General features: G+C 36.7%; 1 protein-coding gene across 1 annotated transcript; it reads right to left on the bottom strand.

Annotated features, from left to right (window-relative positions):
* Positions 1 to 3126: 3126 nt before the first annotated feature.
* LOC119797184 (cytochrome P450 4V2-like) lies at positions 3127 to 14526 on the bottom strand. Its single transcript, XM_038306145.1, has 11 exons — positions 14283 to 14526; positions 14073 to 14185; positions 12592 to 12677; positions 12117 to 12307; positions 10472 to 10541; positions 10259 to 10385; positions 9977 to 10150; positions 9200 to 9302; positions 8320 to 8454; positions 3736 to 3915; positions 3127 to 3663 (listed from the first exon to the last, which is right to left on the bottom strand). Exons 1-11 carry the CDS (start codon positions 14473 to 14475, stop codon positions 3491 to 3493), a joined length of 1545 nt encoding a protein of 514 aa, XP_038162073.1. The 5' UTR covers positions 14476 to 14526; the 3' UTR covers positions 3127 to 3490.
* Positions 14527 to 21412: the final 6886 nt, after the last annotated feature.

The following is a 21412-nucleotide window of genomic DNA, read 5'->3' as shown; positions in this document are numbered from 1 at the left end:
AAAACAAATGGCCATATAAATATACAAAGGCCAAAATTAAACTACTAATATTAATAAAAAAAGCTCTAGAAGTTAAAGAGGGATGACAGTGGCCAAATGCATAGCAAAGTACTTCCTGGGCAGGTAAGAGACCTATCATGGCTTCTGCAGAATATCATCTGATCTTGCTGATGAAGGTTCTCAGTCATCCAGGTCATAGTCATTCCGTAAAAATTCAAAAAATATCCACTGGACTTGGTTTTCAAGATTTGAAATCTTGAAAACCAAGTCCAGTGGATATTTTTTGAATTTTTACGGAATCATCTGATCTTATTTTTTTAGAGTCCTTGCTGTGAGCTATAGAACGCCTTTTAGTTCGTAAGGCAACCTCTATCTAGGAATCTGACCAAATTTATTAGTCCTCCAAAACCTTGCCAACCCAGGGTGCAGACCAGGAAGCAGAGTCGTAGTTTGACACACCTTTTTGCAGCCTTTCTACTGTTACTCAGTCATTACTCCAGCCAAACAATGTCTTGCCCACTACCAAAATCGAATAAATTAGAAAAGATTCCCAAAGGAGTAAATCATGATAATCTAATCAAATTTAAAATAAATCCAATTGCGGAAAAAGTTAAAACGATTAAATGTGGTTTATTTAACATAACATCTCTTTCTTCAAAAAGTCTGCTAGTTAATTACATGATTTGAAAAAAATCACATTGACTTATGATGCCTTACAGAAACTTGGCTGCAGCAAGAGGATTATGTGAGCATAAATGAGGTAAATCCTTCTAGTTATTTAAATCTCCCTACCAGAAATGCTGGGAGAGGAGGAGGAGTCGCAACATTTTTTTCAGTCTGACTTACTGATTACTCCAGAGACATTTAATAATTTTAACTCTTATGAACATTTAAGCCTTAGTTTCCCTCCCAAAGACATTGCAAGGTCCCTCCCTAACTTTGCATTTTCAACCAGGTCCTTACTCTGAATTTTTTTATGAGTTTTTAGAGTTCCTAACCAATTTGGTATTAAACACTGACAGGGTCATCATGGTGGGGGATGTTAATATCCACACTTAGATTGAAGGTGATAGCTTAAGTGCAGCCCTTAATGCTATCTTAGATGCTATTGGCTTTTTTCAAAATGTGAATAGTCCCACACATTCTCATCTTCATACTTTGGAACTCATGCTGAGATATGGCATAGAATCTGAAGAAATAACAGTATTTCCTAACAACCAGTGTTAAAAATCGTCAACCATGACTAGAAGAAAATATTTCATCAAGGCTTTAGAACTCATCATAGCACAGAAATAGTTCTGGTGAAAGACGCTAAAGATATTCTCATGGCCTCAGATAATGGACTTGTATCTGTACTTGTCCTGTTAGATCTTAGTGCTGCATTTGATCCAGACTTGAATATTTTGTAGGAATTAATGGAACAGCTCTAGACTGGTTTATATCCTATCTCTCTGATCACTTTCAGTTTGTTCACGTTAATGATCAATCTTCCTCATGCTTAAGGGTTACTTGTGGAGTACCACAGGGATCAGTGCTAGGACCAATTCTCTTTAATGTATATATGCTCCCAGTCGGTATGATTATTAGACAGCATAGGATTAATTTCCACTGTTATGCTGATGATTCTCAGCTATATCTGTCCATAAATCCAGAGGAAGTTAACCCATTACATAAATTACAGACACGTCTTGAAGACATAAAAATCTGAATGACTTTTAACTTTCTGCTTCTTTTTCTGTTGAATGCAGACAAAACAGAAGTTATAGTCTTTGAACAAGAGTCTTTGAAAAAGAAGCTGATTAGTCAGTCACTTTATTTGGATGAGATTAAACTGATTTTAGATAATAAAGTAAATAATCTTGATTTTACTTTTGATCAGGCCCTGTCATTTAAATCCCATATCAAAGAGCCTTCCAGAATTTCCTTTTTTCATCTGCACAATATTGCAAAAATTTGAAATATCTTGTCCAGGGGTGATGCTGAGAAACTAGTCCATGCATTTGTTACTTCAAGACTGAACAATTGTAATTTTTTACTATCCAGGAGTCCACAAACTGTAGTTAAAAGCCTTCAGTTGATCCAAAATGCTGCAGCCAGAGTTATGATGTTTTTTTTTTGTTTTTTTTTTACAGTTTCCTGTCTGGCGATGTAGCAATAAGAGTAATTTTCTTGATGCCAAAAAGAGAGCCCATCATATTTTGCTTTCACAGTTGGAGTAGTACAGTTATCGCCATAGTGTTCTGCTTGATTAATGCATGTAAATAGCTCTATTATAATTCATGCAGGGAGTACTACAGAGTTATGGACACTGCAATGTAAGCAGAACAGGATACATAAAGTGCCTTGAGATGACATGTGTTGTGAACTGGCGCTATATAAATAAACTGAATTGAATTGAATTAAAATCAGCATTATTTTCTGCAGTCTAAAAGCTGTGTGCGGATGGTGTTATAGCTTTTTACATTTCTTTAGCATACTCAAATGCACCAATGCTTCTTTAGCGCTACATATTAATGTATATATATATATATGTATATATATATATATATATATATATATATATATATATATATATATATATATATATATATATATATATATATATTAGAAGATGTAGATTAAATTCTATTAAAATATGTTTTATAGTTATTTGTGATGAGTGGTTTTTGGCGCCCCCTACTGGTTGGCCTATAAATACTAGGGAACGGCTGACAATTCCACAGAATGTATTCGGCCCCCAGCTGTGCTATTGGTGAAGAGGGGAGGCTAACCAGAGTATTTGTTTTTCTCTACCATTCATTACAAAAATCTTTTTCTTAAAAACCCAACTGACTGGCATCCGATCTGTGCATGACGGGATGGCTAACAGAGGAGCTATTAGCTATATGTATATATACACGTATATATATATGTTTCATATTTTTGAGGTTTTCTCTGTTTATGTAGAGGAAACTATACGAGTCTGTGACAGATTTTAGTTTCTTCCTAATGCTTATTGCTCTACTGTTCCAGCCCAATCATCACTGAATTCTGCACAACTGATTAAGAATTATTAAGTATTATCTAAAAGTAATAATGCAGCATTACGTGAGGGCTGGAAACCAGACCAATAATACTCAGAAATACTTCCACCTGTGACATGTCTGTATCTTAAACATTTGGTAATGCAAGACATTTTCAAACAAAATTACAAGAAATGCTTGTTCAACATGAAATAACCAGAAGTCTCACATATTCCATTAGCAGTTTCAGCCACAAAATGTAGAAATATACAAAAGAAATGTATTTTAAGCAATCGAAGCAGTTTTTTTAGATTATCATACTATGAGAGGCAGATATGCTAAACTACCCAGTAATGCTATTTGTATTCCACTAGTTGTGATTTTTGTAATACTTTTGATACATTTTCAGCTATTTGAATTATCTAAAATTGAAAAAACAAAAACTATGAATGAATGAATGAAAGGTAATTATTGAGCCAATGCTGATTTTATGGAGCAAGTGGTTCTCTCTTTTCCAGTTTGATCCAAATGCCCTGCTCTGGTCGCAGGATGAGGTCCCCCACTCTGCGAATTTCCTCACGTTTCTGACAGGCCTCGACATTGAAGTTACACAGAATGGACGCCAAAACCACTTTTTCTTCCATCAGTGCAAAACGCTGACCTGAAACAACACATATGACTCTAATAAAGTATTCATGTGGATTAATTGAACCCCAGAATTTCCTTTTCCCACCTATGCAGTTGCGGAGTCCAGCAGAGAAAGGGACATATGCATACGGGGGCCTTCCAAGTGAATTCTCAGGAAAAAAACGCTCAGGCCGGAATTCCTCTGGTTCTGGAAAGTATCGTGGATCACGGTGAAGAGTGTATGTAATGATGATCGCATTTGCTCCTTTGGGGACGTTGAAACCATCTAGAGTAAAAGCAAAACTCAATTACATTTACGGATTATTAAATGTATAAGAAGATTTCATAATGTTAAAACTCCAAATTATTTCCTGCTGAAGTAAAGCACCTGCTGTCTATTTCAGAATTAGACCAATGAAGCAGGTAAAAGTTGAAGGGTATAGTATGAATATCACTGTGTTTAGCTTGAAAACATACAGTGTATGTTTGTGGCTCTTATTCTGATGAAACAAAGTATTTTATAAGCACTGCTTGATAACCTGCTCAGTTAGCAATGCTAAATTTAGCATTATTTTATGCTTATCAATTTTGCCTTACTAAAAAGGTATTGCCAACTTTTTTTTTTATTGAAAACTTGAAAAATAAATACAGTGATCAGGGTAGAACTGGACACTAAACAAATGTCTGTTCCATTAAAAAATTATTATAGAAGAATCCGTTTTAATTTTTGGGTTGTTCTTTTTCTCAAGCCAATTGATAATTATTCAGTATAATAAGCTCAATACAATATAAACCATTCAAACCTGGACTGAATTATTGGACATATATTACATATTCTTTAAAAAAAAGTTTTTGATTTCAGAAAACAAATATAACGGCCCTCAGGACAGAGATTATTTATCAGGGATCTATTTTATATCTAAGGAAGCAAATAACTTCACAAACCACCCAAAACATAAGCTTGAAACCAAGGGTGTCACTTTGTGACTGAAGCTGGTAGGGACACTCTATAAGTTTGGGGGCTGATGCTCCTACAGCTATAGAACCCAAAGGACCTTGTGTTTTTGTACAGGGTTAATAGTGTGTCCTGACAAATATGTAAACGCCATACATTTTTCAATGGTCTCCTACTGTTGAGAATGCAACAGTTACAAAATGGACTAATATTTATATTTATAGATAGGTAGACAGCTACCTTTCAGTGGCTCATTTATAAAATGTTTGAAAGCCTCAGCAGCACTAATAAAGACAAAAATATATTTAAAAAATGACTAATAACAATCATTACCAATGCCAGTGGTGATGTACGGATATATAGATTTTTTTTTTCTATATTGTTTTTCTGTAAAAGTTTAAAAAATAATCCACTGGACTTGGTTTCCAAGATTTGAAGACGTTTCACTACCTCTCCAGGAAGCTTTTCAATTAATGGCTGGATCCGCTGTGAGTTAGAGTTTTTATATAGACAAGACCTTATATTGCTTTGAAACATGCAAATGGCAACCGATGTGTGGGTCGTTTGGTTTCAATGTTAGCCTGTAATATCTGAAACCTGTCTATGATTCTGAAGGTCGGTCGTTAAAGGGTGGGATTGTCGTTAAAGGGGGGGATTGTCTCCTGTAATACCTGAAACCTGTTTATGATTGTTAAGGGTCGGTCGTTTAGGAGGCATTGTTCACCGGCTGGAGAGGGTAGGTACTTTGTTCCTCTGTGATGGGGTGGGGGGGGTGGTGATATCTGGAAGGGATCAGCTCTATAACTGAATTGTAAGTTTTTGGAAGCTGGAATCTGAGTCCACCACCTCTGTTTAAGTTGTTTTTTCTCTTCACATAGATGGCTTCCTTCACGCCCCTCTCAAACCACCTATTTTCTTTATCCAGAATGTGAACATTCTGGTCCTCAAAAGAATGTCATTTGTCCACAATGTGTAGATGTAGTGCGGAGTCTTGTCCAGAGGAGGGCGCTCTTCTGTGTTGGGCCATGCGTCTGTGAAGAGGTTGCTTGGTTTCTCAAATGTAAAGATCAGAGCATTCCTCACTTCTGTATTGTTTTTGCTTTGATTATCGTAGGTTTCTGCCTCACCTGAGTCTGACTCTGCAGCTCCCTGAGTTAACTGGTACAACTATTTCTGAGTCTTGTTGAATTTCAAAAGACAAAAAGATCTGAGCCATTTTTAGTATAGCATCACATTTTCTTGTAAAATATTTCTGAGACAGCTCTTACTGCATGTTACATATCCCAGTCAGTCTGTTTCATACTTAACTCTGCAGCCGTCCCTGCTTCTGTGTCTGTGCTCTGCTGAAAACATAACATGAAGATGTTTACTAATATAATGATGCTAAAGAAACTAAGTTACCATCACCACAGCATAATTTTTAAATTTAGGAAATATTTTTCATGTGGGGATATCTAGAACCTCTGCAGTCTGATATATTTCTTTTCAATAAGAAAATTACATTTTAATAAATTCTTAGGTGTAACTCTGAGGAACCAAGCTGTATAGCTTTTTGTTTAACTGGTAAAGAAGAACACAACATTAAGATGCAATATTTTGACAAATCCACTGTATTATGATTCTAACTTGCTAAGTATAAACTTACTAAAGTTCATTTGCTGAAAATGTTCTATATGTGTAACAGCTTTTTCGATCCCTTCCCTCTCTTTAACCAACCCGTCATCTATCTTTTAATTCCAATTAAAACACAAAGTAGCTTCCAGTTCAATTTCATTCAGCGTTGTTGTCCCTCTTCGAATAACATGGTTACTACATATCCAGTGAATTTTCCCAGCCAATCATATTATACCTCAAAGAAAGAAATCCCAGAGCCGTTGAATGAGAGAGTTTTGCCAGCAGAAGACCAAGAAAGTTAGGTAGGTAGGCCGTCCAGTAGTATAATGGAAATGCTTGGCGCAAGGGTGTAACTTTACTATAAATGTTGGTGTGAACGCTCTAAGGATAGTGGCTGATGGACCTACAGCTATTCAACCCAAACGCTTTCAATAGGGTTTATATTTTCCAAAAATTAGCTCAAACATATATTTATTGAATGCTTTCCTATTGTTGAGAACAAAAGAGAACCACAATACACTGATATTTATAGTTATAGACAGATGCCTGCCTTTAGTGCGTTATTTTATAAAGGGCTCAAAAACATTAATGTATAAAAAATGAGGAATAACAGCCGATACCAATGCCAACATCAATATATCATGCATCCCTAGTACGGACACAACTTCACTTCAATCAATCCATCAATGCCTGGCTTCCCTTTAAGCTATATCAGTGAATATCCTCCTTCACATGCAGCAAAATCTAATTTAGAAATTTGTCCCATATGTCATTGACAGCCAAAGTTTATAAATCGAACCTTATGTTTCAAAAAACATTTATACACTGATTTTTATTATTTGTGCTTTAATTCTTGTAGGTTTCTTATATTTTAATCTTAAGTCAGTGTCCTGTGAGTCTGGCTGTCTCTGGGTTGGCTGGCGCAGCTATTTCTGAGTCTTGTTGAGCTACAAAAGACAAACAGATATGTTGAATTTTATTATAGCATAGTGTATTGTTTCTTAAAAACTTGGGGATATCATTTATTGCATGTTTAATATCCCAGTTAATCTGTTTCACCTTTAAATCAGCAGCTGTCCCTAATTGTTTCAGATTTTTACGCTGCATTGCAAATTTATCTCTATTACGAGATAGATTTGGATCCAAAAGAGTGATTAGTTTAACTGATTTTCCAGTGGAGTAAATATGGTCTACCAAACTGAAGAGGAAGCAGCTTTTAACATAATTCAATGGGTGCCTGTTTTATTCAGGAAAAATGCATCTACAAGCCAGGATTTTGTAGGCTACATAGGACTTTCTGCTTATTTCATGCATATTTGCCTGTTAGTCTAACGCACCTCGTGGAATATGTGGCTGAACAAACTGAATATAAAGGGGAACACTCATGTAGAAAGTTCATTAGTACAGATTCTAGGTCCGGATTCAGTGACTGTTTTTGTTTAAAGCTGCTAAAATTCTGAAATTATAGGATTATTTATCTAAAAGAAAGCTTTTAATAGCAAAATATAATATCTAATTAAAATTATAAATTATTAAATAATGTTAACTCCCTTGCTACATGTACCGGTATCAGGTTTATTTCACAGTGATAGTGTGTTTAGAGTGAATAATAGGACATAAAAATAGAATAAAGTTAGGGCCTCTTTGCTGGGGGCCATCCAGTCCCTGTACAAGTGGAGCAGAAGGTTGGTCAGCATTGCCGCCATGAAGTCGGATTTCTAGGTGCAGCCAAGGTAACCCAAGTGAGTCTGGTTTGTGGACGAATATTCTCCCTGCTTTTTGCATATGATGTGGTTCAGCTGCTTAAAGTGGAGGAGTTTAAGTATCTTGGCGTCCCACACATGAGGATGGGAGAAGGCAGAGAGATCGATACATGGATGGGTGGGGCTGCTGCCACAATTCACTGCAACTCTGTTGTGATGAAGACAGCTGACAAAAAAGGCACTTAGATCCCTTTTTTTACCTTTAGTCCACTTAGATAGACTTAAAAGTAAAATTATTATTTATATTTCTTTATTGAATTGGTAAATGATAAAGTGACCCAGTACCAGCTAACACAGTTGCAAATAAGATTACTTGTTACGGGGGTTACTGTAAGGTTACTTATCTTGTGTAACTTACTAATATTGCAGTCGTCACAGAGGCTTCGGGCGAAGAAGGGCACAGAGGGAAACAGCCGCAGAGCTTCTTTAATGACACATTCCAGGTATTTTAGTTTCTTTAGGTCCTCTGTGTTAATGGGTCGGCCTGATGCACCTTTGCACAGTAATCAAGAAATAGGAAAGAGTAGTAAATGCTTTTTTTTTAATACACATCCACACTACATAATCTTGGGTGTATTATAAGGTTTATACTGTCATACTGATACAGTGATTATTTTTGCTTCTTTTAATGCCCATATAACAAACTCAATTGCCTTGTTAAGGTCAGCAGGGAAAGAAACTTCCTGCTGTGTTTTTGTTTAATGACACGTAATCAATTAGTCAATTTCAAATTTGATTTTGGAGCCTACATTTTATTTTCTTTACAGCCACCCACTATCACCACCATCATTCCCAGTTAGTACTTTGTACTAGCACCAGAACTTCAGCTGGCAGTCTTCTGAAGCATGTTTCTACAAGCACTGCGCATCTATAGACTGGAATGAAAATGAAACTTTAGTGCACAGGAAATAATTATAGCATAATAAAGGCTCATGTACTTCAGGGCATATTTAGTTCATTGAGTTGATACAACATTTGCATTCACAGTACCTCAAAGGTTTACTTTCCTTAACTGAAGAAAATTTGCATGAAAAGCATTGTACATTATTACAGATAACTTACAGATATTTAGTTTTTTATGAGAAGAACTGAATAAATATAAACAAAGGGTTTTTTATAGCTGTTAAACTTATGAGAGGGCAAAAGAGTCTGAATAAAGATGAGTAAAAACCCTTTGGACTGGAATATTAATCAAGCTATTAAATGAGGTAGAGAAGGATGAGCCATGTCAATGTTACCAAACACTTCCTGCAGCTCTTGCTGAACTTTTCGTTGCACCTCTGGATGGCTTCCAATCAGATGGAGGGCCCAGTTCATGGAGGCAGCCGTGGTGTCATGACCCTGAAAAAAGAGAAGAGTTCAATGTATTTCCAACTGTGTAGGTTAATTTTTTTCTTTTAGTTGAACTGTTAATTCAATGCTGTTGAGCTGCGTTGGTAACCAGTAGTCGAGTTGAGGGGGGATGAGGTGGGATGGCATCCCCCTTCTTAAAAAAGTCTTAAAAATTCTTTCCCACTCCTAAATGACCATCCCCCCATACCATCCCCTGTGATATTTTATTACGGAATGTGTAAAATTTCTACAATATATTAACAGTAATTGCATCAATATTGCCCTTTCAACATTTGGCGGGGTGAGGGATTACGAGTAGACTGAGCAAAATAAATAAAATCAAAGAAGTGGCCTGTCATGACTATGAAGCTGACATTAGTCCCTAACTGTGTAGAGGCAGTGATAGCCATGCCAGTCCAGGGACCGACTGCAGTTCTACTGTAAGCTGCCTTGGTCAAAGTCAATGACCAGCATACCTGACATGTAACAACCACACCATGCATATTGCTTTAGGTTTATATTAAATAGGCTATGTATGCTTGAAACCCCCCCCCCCCCTTTTTTTTTTTTTACAACTAGACTACTGATTAGTTAGAGTTAAATGCATTTCCAGATGTGTAGGTTAATTTTTTTTTCTGCTGTGACAAACCTTTTTTTTTTAACCTATAAGTCTAACCACCAACCTCAAACATAAAGGTGTCCACTTCCTCTTGAATGTCCTGATGGGTCAACTTGTTTCCATCTTCATCTGTGGTCTTCAGGAGCATGTCTAGAAAGGCCTGTCGCTTCTTCTTGCCATAGTCGGAGTCGCTGTCTGATTCAATGTAGGACAAGTTTTCAGACCTTTCCTTTATCACCTGCACATAGAGATTGTTATGGTTTCTGTTGGAGTGTCCAATCTCTGCATGAATGAATTAAAAAATGCATCTTATTTTAAACTATCCACTTACAACGGGCTAACTCACTTTATAGGTAAAAGAATGGAGGGTCTTCAGTGTCTTGTCATGCTTCTTACCCTCACCAAAGAAGTAGTAAATAAAGTCAGGCCAAAACCAAGGTGTCCTTTGTCTCAGGCTGACAATATCACTCATCCTTGGGGTAAAAGATGTTGCTCAACCCTCTAAACATATATTATTCAACTGAATATATAATTTTTTGAAAGGAAACAAAAAGCATACCTGTATACACACTTAACATACTCAGATTCAGAATCGCTCTGTGCGTAAATCTTTCTTCCCATTGCAGTTTCTAAACAAAGAGCAAAGACGTTTTAGACATAGAGATATGTTTCAACATATCAGCACCACACTAAGTCACACACACATATCTTTACTTTATTTGAATAGAATTGAAAAATATAACTAAGCAGTATATGAACGCTAAACATATATATATATAAAAAAAATAGTAATAGATTAAAATAAAAATGTTCTACTAAACTATTCAACATAATTTTACCTGAAAATAGTGCAAAGACAAATTAAGGAACCTGGGAGTGTTTAATTAATACAGGATATCAGCACATCACCTAGATCCCAGTGGTGCACTGCCTGCTATTACCCACTCTCCACTGCACCTCCAAGGAGGGTGCAACTAAAGTAAAACCCATTTTTTTATTTGTTACTTTTGTGCCTAAGCAGTGGCTTAGTCAGAAATATTATTATAGTATAAAATGTAATTGGCCACATTTACTAGAGCTTAATTCAAACTAAGAGTCACAACTGCTTTAAATGACTACAATCATTGATAAATTAAGGTAATAATTGTTACTTGATAATTAAAAGTGTTCACTTATTAAAGTCTGATACCAGTTAAAAGTTTACAGTCATCTTAAATATATTTTAATTGTGTATTGATCTTGATTGCAAGGATAATTCAATAACTATATTTATCAATCAATGGCTGGTAATTGGTGCAGCTGGTAGCACTGCTACCTTACAGCAAGAAGGTTCTGGGTTCAATTCCCAGCCTGGGGATGTGTATGAAGTTTGCATTTTCTCCCTGTGCATGCATGGCTTCTCTCCAGGTACTCTGGCTTCCTCCCAGAGTCCAAGAACATGACTGTCAGGTTAATTGGCTTCTCTAAATTCTCCTTAGGTGTGAGTGTGTGTGTGTGAATGGTTTGTTTCTCTCTGTTTTGCCCTGCGATAGACTGGCAACCTGTGTACCCCCTGTGTTCCTCTCACCCGTAGATCGCTGGAGATAGACACCAGCACCTCTCGCAACCCCAGTTGGGATAAGCGTGATGGAAAATAGATGGATGGAATTATCAATTATAAGTGTAATAGTATTCATAGACAAATATTATATCTTCAGAATATTAAAAACAATGCATTGTTAGCTGTTATTTCATGATAGTATTATTTGATATTGAATATAAAGATAAGATTTTAAAACCTGTGTGAAGATGCCTATTTCAAATCAGACTACTATAATCATGTTGTTGGGTAAATGTGTCTGCAAAGGGCTGCAAAGTGTATTTGTAAAGTATTTTCAGGTCCTCTGACTTAATAAAGAGAGCCACACGAGTGCCAGCTATTTATCCTTGCATTCCTACCCTCTTTGTCCAGCATGCTACTGTTTATTTCTTTTTTTTTATTGCAGGTAATTAACTCACTGTGATATAGAAAAAGCCCATTAATTTTCATGTCTTCTTAAGGTTTGCCAGTTTTGGGGTCTCATTTTAAAACATCTATACTTAAGGTGTTTGTACCTCCAAAAGCTGAAAATGTTATACGGGAAATTAGTTACTCTTGATCTCATGATTTGTTAGATATCATTAATTGATTGCTTTTTCATTTATTAAATGCTTCATCTACTCACCGCAGATAATATCCAGTGCACATAGGGTGATGTCATTGAAGCAGTTGAAAGAACCTTTTCCCGCTTTCTTCTCCAGCTTTTCCACTAGAATTTCTGCCTGTTCGTTCATTACTTGCAAAAAGTCAGTCAGGATGGAAAAATGGAAGGTCGGTGTCAGAATCTTTCTTCGTTGTCTCCATTTTTTCCCAGTGCTGAAAACATAGACAATGTTTACTCAAAAGCTAACAAAATAAGTTGCAATGACTTTTCTGATCAAAACAACTGACTTTATAACATGATTTACAAATATCTTTAGCTTTTTTATAGGTCGGCTTTTTTAATTTGTCTCTTGTGTTTTTCAATGTCGATGTGGATCTCAAATCAGGCTAATGAGGTGTTGTTATTTTGATATCATATTCAATCCATCCAAATCATTATTATTATTTTTTTTTCTGCTAAAGAGATTTATTCAAGTCAAAGAAATAAATATCTGTACCTGGTTAAAAGGCCTGTTCCAAGCCAAGGATGGAGGAATTTGTATGGAAAAGCCTTGTCGAGGTGAACGGGGTTACTCAGAACTTTCTACAAAAGACAGTTTGAGTAACAGGAAATTGTAAATCACAGAGGTAGCACTAATCAACTACATTTGCTATAAATGACTTTATGAACCATATCTCAGAGCTCTACTTAAACAGAGTTCAATTATGGTCTGCAGAAATATGATTAAGTTGGGCAGAAGGCCTGAGAGACACTTATTAAGACAATGTTACGCATTTAGATAAGGAACAGGCTGGGAGGAAATGTTGCTGCCACTGCAACTGAACATACAACAGCAGTGTAAAACTGGTTCAAAGGTCTTGTGTTTCTTTCCTTTTTTAAGCATATTTGTTCAACAATAAACAAATTAAATTGAAATGGATGTTAGAACCTCTCATAGCCTGCTGAAGGCTCACAGCATCCAATTCATTGTAACTATTATTTATCTAAATGAATTGAATAGTGGTGGCAGTAAAGAGCAAGGACCAGAAAGCAGTATGCTTCGTAGCGACCTTACAGTTAGCATCTAATCCTCCTGACAGTCCTAGCACCTGCATGGAACTATAAGGTTGTCCTTTGTGTGGCAAGATTAATAGGCACACCCTACATTACCTTGTGGAGTCTAACAAAAATGCAAAAATGCATTATTTTGTGACACTCCAATCCAAATTTTACCATCATCATTCATGTGTATGCCGCGTAATGACATCCATAACAATGGCGGCTCTCCGGATTCAGCACAGCAGGCACTCCTTTTCAACCATGGATAGTGTTCTTACTGTGGACCCAGACAAAAGATGATGGGATGGGAACAAGGAATAGGAGGTAGGAGTTTTAATTTAAGGTAGTTAGTTCTAGCCCTGGAAGAGAAATAGTGATGGCAAATTTGAAGATGATATTTTAACCAATAAACCTCTTTGACACAACTAGTCAAAGCTTGACAAAATGTGGGATAGATTTTGTACAGTTTTGAAGGGGGACATCTGCTGGATTGAAATGAAAAACACCTTTGAGAGTGTATCCTGCCTGTTCACATTATGGCTGAAATTTGTTTGTTCCATGATAAAAAACAAAATAAATAGAACTTGTCTCGCTCACGTCACTTTAATGTGATAAATAGCCCTTGCAGTGCCTACTGGTATATAAGCAGGTAGTATAATACAGGTATTCAAACCTGTGAAGGCTGTATACTGTACTGTCCATAAGTTTCGTTCTACTTCGTGAAAGTGTCCCACTTGTCATTGATTCTTGAAAAAAAATTTGAATTTCATATCATTATATTTGAAGCCCTGAAATTTGACAAAAGGTCCAAAAGTTCAAGGTGGTTGAATACTTTTGGAAGGCATGGTATGTAATATCTAAATTTTAGCATCAATTTTTTTTTACGGTTATGTAATTCATGATGATGCACCTGTGTAATGAATTTCTCTGTGAACATACCTCAACTGTTTCAGCATGAAACAGGACAACCAATGGAATTGGTCCAAACCAGATATTAAACAATGGTGCATCTCTGAACTCATATGTAAAGTTAACAATTTGATTGAAGAATTCTGAAACAAGACAAAAAGAGAGTTTGTTATAAAAAAAAAGACACCTTATATTTCTCAATATTGTTAGAGTTTGCTAATTAAAGAGTGCTTTTCCTACCTCCTGCATTGGTTTTGAACGACAGTGCATCTCCAATAAAGGGGTATGCTGAACCTGTCCCAGGAATAGATTTCATCTTGAACCATTTATGGAGATGACTGCTCAGCAGGTTGTAGGTAATGTAGGTCAGAGCTGCGATGAAAACGTTAACTCCAAGAAAGGGTAAACTGTAACTTCCCAGTAAATTTGCCATGTTTTTTTTTTCTTCAACAGCATACACATCCAGTTTGTTCAGTTGTTATAAAATCAGCAGTAGCCTGTTGATGTGTCCTGCATATTAATAGGATGATACAAATGCACTGCCGTCACTGCTCCTCCCATGTTTGGCCTATGCACCCATGGCTTACTGGGTAAAAGTTTCTTCAGTTTTACTGTGTTGTTTTTGGCTGTCAGGCAGACTGGTCAGGTTTTTCTGCTTTATTACCTTAGAATATACTAGACCATACACAACAATTGTTAAATTTACACCAATGTATCATGAAAGTAAATATACTAGTCATTATTTGCAGACATTTTGCAATAAATGTATTAATCATTCATGGTGCACTGCTACAAGCTGGTACCAATCAAGAACTTTATCCCACTTATTATCTATTGCTATTTTAGGAGCAAGGACATTGTGATCCATGTGGTACCTGACTGGTTAATATGTAATTGCCTTATCCTGGTGTAATTTATCTTTATGAATACACACCTTTAGTATGTTCTATAGTTTATGGGTAATATATTTGCAGTGCAAATAAAATTCATGTTTAACAGGACCTTGGGTGGTTTAACACTTTTCTCACAATAGTATGCCTTTATTTTAAACTGAAAATAGGAAGTGCTTCATGCGATTCATGCAAAAATATAGACTTATGCTTTTCCACATGCACTACTGGTTGTGTCTTGAATTTTGGGTTAAATTTTGTTTGACAAACAAATGGCCATATAACTAAACTAACACCAAAATTAAACCAAGTATTATTATAATGGGGTATTGCATTTGAGTCAATGAGTCAATGCAATCAACTGGCTTTCCTTAGATAGAAAACTTTCAATCAATTTGACTCTATGATCTGGTGAAGTGCCTTGAGATGACATGTGTTGTGAATTGGTGCTATATAAATAAACTGAATTGAATTGAATTAATAAAACTTGAAAACAAAAGACTAAAGGAGGAAAAGATTCATGACAGTGGCCACATGCAAAGCAAAGTACTTTCTAGGTAGATGAACTGACCTATCATGGCCTCTGCAGAATCTCATCTGCAGATTCAGCATTTTTTTTCTGCACAGTCTACAAGCTGCATGGGGATGGTCTTATAGCTTTTACTTGTCTATAAAAGTATTTCTAATTTCCAGAGAAAACTCTTTCCTTCCTCTGGTCCATGCTAAGTGCAATATACACCTTGTTGACAGACAGAGCAGTGACTACCATTGTTTTCTCTCTCTCTCTTTATCTACAATGAGGAAAGTAAGCCTTTAAACACCCTGCTATTTTACAAGTTCTCCCACTTAGAAATCATGGAGGGGTCTTAAATTGTCATCGTAGGTGTATGTATGATTTTTTAACTATTTATTTGTGTGATACAGCTTTAAATAAGTATTTAAATATCTGAGAAAAACAATGTTAACATTCTGTACAGAAGCCTTTGTTTGCAATTAAAGAGATCAAATGTCTCCTGTATTTTTTTTAGCTTGTTTGCACACACCACAGGGGGGATTTTGGCCCACTCCTCCACACAGATCTTCTCTAGATCAGTTAGGTTTCTGGGCTGTCGCTGGGAAACAGCGACAGTTTAAGCGCCCTTCAAATATTCTCTGTTGGGCTTAGATGGAGACTGGCTAGGACACGCCAGAACCCTGATATGCTTCTTAGAGAGCCAGCCCCTATAATGGCTGAGTGCTTCAGTCCAGTCATCTTGGAAAACCCAGCTTCGACCCATCTTCAATGCTCTAACTTAGGGAAGGAAGTTTCCCCCCAAAATCTAACAATACATGGCCCCGGTCATCCCCTCCTTAATTCAGTGCAGTCGCCCTGTCCCATGTACAGAAAAACACCCCCAAAGCATGATGCTACCATCCCCATGCTTCAAAGTAGTGATGGCGTTCTTGGGATGGTACTCATCATTCTTCTTCCTCCAAACAGTAGAATTAGTGGAATTATGACCAAAAAGTTCTAATTTGGTCTCATCTGACCACATGACTTTCTCCCATGACTCCTCTGGATCATCCAAATTATCATTGGCAAACTTACGATGGGTATTGACATGTGCTGGTTTAAGCAGGGGAACCTTACATGCCATGCATGATTTCAAATCATGATTTCTTAGTGTATTACCAACAGTAACCATGGAAACGGTGGTCCTGCTCTTGACCAGCTCCTCCGGTGTAGTTCTGGGCTGATTTTCTCCTTCCTTGGGATCACTGAGACCCCAAGAGGTGAGATCTTGCATGGAGCCCCAGTCCGAGGGAGATTGATAATAATGTTCAACTTCTTCCACTTTCTAATGATTGCTCCAACAGTGGACCTTTTTACACCGAGCTGCTTGCCAATTTCCCCGTAGCCCTTTCCAGCTTTGTGGAGGTGTATAATTTGGTTTCTAGTGTCTTTGGACAGCTCTTTGGTCTTGACCATGTTAGTAGTGGATTCTTTCTTAATATATGGGGTGGACAGGTGTTTTTATTCAGCTAACAACCTCAAACAGTGCATCTAATTTAGGGAAATAAATTGAGTGGAGGTGGACATTTTGAATGCAGAGTAAGGCCTTTGAGGGTCAGTATTCTAGCTGATAGACAGTTGTTGCTAATTAGTGGATACACATCGAATTAACATTTTCTTTTGGTCATGTTATTTATTTTTTTCAAGGAGTACCATTGTTTTTATCTGTTTCAGGAGTTGATTTTTTAAAATCAATCTACTGACACATGGTCTAACTTTGATTAGTTGTTTTTTGGATAATTTTTTATTCATTCTTACTTTTGTCAGGCTCCAGGTGTTTTATGACCATTGCGAGTGTTTTGTTTGTTGGTTTTGTTTTCTTTAAATGAGTGAAGCAAAGAATTTTGTCCATGTGTGTATATAACTGACATGCACATTTTTCAGCGCAAGTTTTCGAATCTCAAGGTCATGCATTGTATATTTAGTGATAACTTGTTATCACCAGTCACTCTTCTTAAAGCTTTACTTTTATTTAACTTTTGAGCATGTGAAAGGTAGTACTGCAACCAGCTAGAAATTTCTGTTCCAATAAAAAGAAAGGAATATGTTTTTTTCAGGCATTAGAATGCAATTTTGTTATACTCTAAGGCACCAAACCGTACATCCCACAAATATAAAAAGTGGTTTGCTTTTTATATTCTAGCTTTAGTTTTTTAAATACAGAGTTCTGATATTTTGTTTAAAAAATATAATACTTAATGTTTATATACAACATTTGTCAAAGCATTAATCATTTATGACTGCCCTTAGTATGTTGCTTGCAGAAGACATTGAACAAGTCATATGACAGCTGTTAACTTTATTACCTCATAATCAAACAGGAAACAAACAATAAGTCTTTAAAAAATAAATTGCTTTGTTATTAAATCAGGTATTGTTGCAGTACATTATTGTAACCACAAGAGGTCAGAACAACATAGTCATTGCTGGGATGCAAGGTGCATGTTACCACATAACGTCAAAAAGAGATAGAAAATAATGACTTCCAATATATATATTTATTAAACACAGAGCTTAAGATTTCATGGATATATCCCGTATTATTTTGACTTGCAGATAATAAAATAAAAATAAATGGTCAAGAAATTATTAATACATTTTATAGTCTACTAAATCAATGCTAAGACTGCTTTGACTGCTTTAAATATCACTTACTGACAAAGAAAGGTGACAGATACTGCAACATTTGCAGGATTTTGGTGAAAATTTACATAGTGTAAACTTCAGCTGGCATCTGAGCTGCAAAATTCATGTAAAGATGTCCTTAGGACATGAGCATTAACTTTTCATTTCCTTGTGTAAAATCACTCCCTGTCTCAGAACTCTTACTTTGTGGTGAGGTGATGAAGCAGAATGAAGAAGTTTTATCGTTATCTCCCTTTTATCTCATCTTTCTTTCATCTTTACTCCTTTTTTCTGTTTTTCCTTTCCATTCCACTCACATTTCAGTGTCCATATAATCTGTAATACTCTCTACATGATTTATAATAAAGCTATCTATATGCATAAATCAAGCGGAACACTATGGCGACAGCCGTACTTGTGAAAGTAAAATCTATTGGGCTCTTTTTGGCATCAAGACAATTATTCTTATTGCCTTATTGCCACACAGAACACTGTAAAAAAAAAAAAAAGAGCTCTTACTCTGGCTATAAAAAAAAACAGTTTTTCAGAAGGCTAATGTACTAATTTAAGTTAAAACAAAAACAATGTTTCAGACTTAGAAAATAGACTTTAAAATACATCTTAAAGAAAGCTCAAGCGCCAAAATATTGTATATCAGATTTCATTTTGTTGCATTAACTCTCTAGACTCCTAAGATCCTCTGCGCCATTCAGTTTTTTGTTTAATTACACTTAAAAACATATTTGTTTAGAGTTACCATTTACTCCTCTGTCATGGAATGATATTCCTTTGCTCACACTCAACTTTTTAAACTCATGTATTATTATTTCTTGGTATTCAGCATAAAGACTTTACTAAAAAAAATGTATAACCTTTACAATAGTCATATCTGGTAAGTCTGTTAGTGGAATTTGTCATAATACAGCAGTAGGATACTGTGCAGTTTGGAAACAACTAGACTGATGCTAGAGTTAGAAACAGGTTAAGGGTAATCAGATAACTCCTGTGCTGGCTTCACTGCACTGGCTTCCAGTCGGCTACATGATCTGTTTTTACATTTTATTAATGTTTTTATATTTTATTTTTTATCTTTGCATTGGTTAGCTCCAATCGATATATCTGAGCCTTTTAAGGTCCATGTTCCAGCTTAATCAACAAGATCAAAAAATCAATTTCTTTTGGTTGTGCCAAGATCTTGGCTGAAAACTAGAGGTCATGAACTATTTGCTGTGGCTGCGCCGAGACTCAGGAAATGTATTAATTTAAATATTAGAAAAGCCCAGACATGGAGCATTTTTAAGACTTTGTTAAAATAAATAAATAAAAATTGCACTGGTTTTTACTGCAACTCCCATCGATGAGGTTCTTTTATTGTCACTATCCTCACTTTGTGTTGTTTATGAATTAGGGCTGAACGATTTTGCCAAAAAATGAAAATTGCAACTTTTAACCTGCATTGTAATTCCATTTCGATTTTCCTTTTCACTAACCACAAGCATGTCGATGTTTTTATTTTATTTGTAAGTTTAAAAGCTTGCTTCTCCAGAGTCCATTGTTGTAGATCTGTACTGTAACCTTTTTGTGAAAAGGTGCTTATTTCTACTCACATGCATGGATCTGCATGCTAGCTGCAACTCTACCTTTCTGCGTGGTGGCAAACCTACTTTAAGTGCACTGCCTAAAGGGCTGCAGTGAAGACTGGATTGTGACTAAAATGGAGTTCCTCTGCTATTTGAAATTTGCATCTTTTTTTATTGCAATTATATTGCAAAAGCAATAATATGAATATACATAAACGTACATATATATATATATATATATATATATATATATAGATATATATATATATATATATATATTTACACTCACCGGCCACTTTATTAGGTACACCTGCCCAACTGCTCGTTAACACTTCATTTCTAAGCAGCCAATCACATGGCGGCAACTCAGTGCATTTAGGCATGTAGACATGGTCAAGACAATCTCCTGCAGTTCAAACCGAGCATCAGTATGGGGAAGAAAGGTGATTTGAGTGACTTTGAACGTGGCATGATTGTTGGTGCCAGAAGGGCTGGTCTGAGTATTTCAGAAACTGCTGATCTACTGGGATTTTCATGCACAACCATCTATAGGGTTTACAGAGAATGGTCCGAAAAAGAAAAAACATCTAGTGAGCGGCAGTTCTGTGGGCGGAAATGCCTTGTTGATGCCAGAGGTCAGAGGAGAATGGCCAGACTGGTTCGAGCTGATAGAAGGGCAACAGTGACTCAAATAACCACCTGTTACAACCAGGGTGGGCAGAAGAGCATCTCTGAACGCACAGTACGTCGAACTTTGAGGCAGATGGGCTACAGCAGCAGAAGACCACACCGGGTGCCACTCCTTTCAGCTAAGAACAGGAAACTGAGGCTACAATTTGCACAAACTCATCGAAATTGGACAATAGAAGATTGGAAAAACGTTGCCAGGTCTGATGAGTCTCGATTTCTGCTGCAACATTCGGATGGTAGGTTCAGAATTTGGCGTCTACAACATGAAAGCATGGATCCATCCTGCCTTGTATCAACGGTTCAGGCTGGTGGTGGTGGTGTCATGGTGTGGGGAATATTTTCTTGGCACTCTTTGGGCCCCTTGGTACCAATTGAGCATCTTTGCAACGCCACAGCCTACCTGAGTATTGTTGCTGACCATGTCCATCCCTTTATGACCACAATGTACCCAACTTCTGATGGCTACTTTCAGCAGGATAATGCGCCATGTCATAAAGCTGGAATCATCTCAGACTGGTTTCTTGAACATGACAATGAGTTTACTGTAATCAAATGGCCTCCACAGTCACCAGATCTCAATCCAATAGAGCATCTTTGGGATGTGGTGGAACGGGAGATTCGCATCATGGATGTGCAGCCGACAAATCTGCGGCAACTGTGTGATGCCATCATGTCAATATGGACCAAACTCCCTGAGGAATGCTTCCAGCACCTTGTTGAATCTATGCCACGAAGAATTGAGGCAGTTCTGAAGGCAAAAGGGGGTCCAACCCGTTACTAGCATGGTGTACCTAATAAAGTGGCCGGTGAGTGTATATATATATATAAACTCTTCATATAAACTCTCCCTCCGGTTTACGCCTTTTTTTTTCTAGAACTGCACTTTTAATGCACTGTCTGATGTATTTCCAAGGATCTGCTTTAACCACTTCTCAAGTTTGGGGGCACTGTCCCAAGTGCCCCAATGACCACGGGCACCACTGATGCCTTGACTTTCCAGGTTTTTCCAGCTCTTCTCTGAGCCCCTGGTAT

The sequence above is a fragment of the Cyprinodon tularosa genome, unplaced genomic scaffold (genome assembly GCF_016077235.1).
Source record: "Cyprinodon tularosa strain WSP-4 unplaced genomic scaffold, ASM1607723v1 ctg573, whole genome shotgun sequence".
In the NCBI taxonomy this organism is placed as follows: Eukaryota; Metazoa; Chordata; class Actinopteri; order Cyprinodontiformes; family Cyprinodontidae; genus Cyprinodon; species Cyprinodon tularosa.
This window is presented reverse-complemented; position numbering and strand designations above follow the sequence as displayed.

Coding starts and splice junctions, on each gene's coding strand:
- LOC119797184 (XM_038306145.1), bottom strand. CDS start 14,475: ATGGCAAATTTACTGGGAAGTTACAGTTTACCCTTTCTTGGAGTTAAC. Junction 12,308..12,591: donor GGAACAGGCCTTTTAACCAG/GTACAGATATTT, acceptor CTATGTTTTCAG/CACTGGGAAAAAATGGAGAC. Junction 3,664..3,735: donor TGGACTCCGCAACTGCATAG/GTGGGAAAAGGA, acceptor GTGTTGTTTCAG/GTCAGCGTTTTGCACTGATG.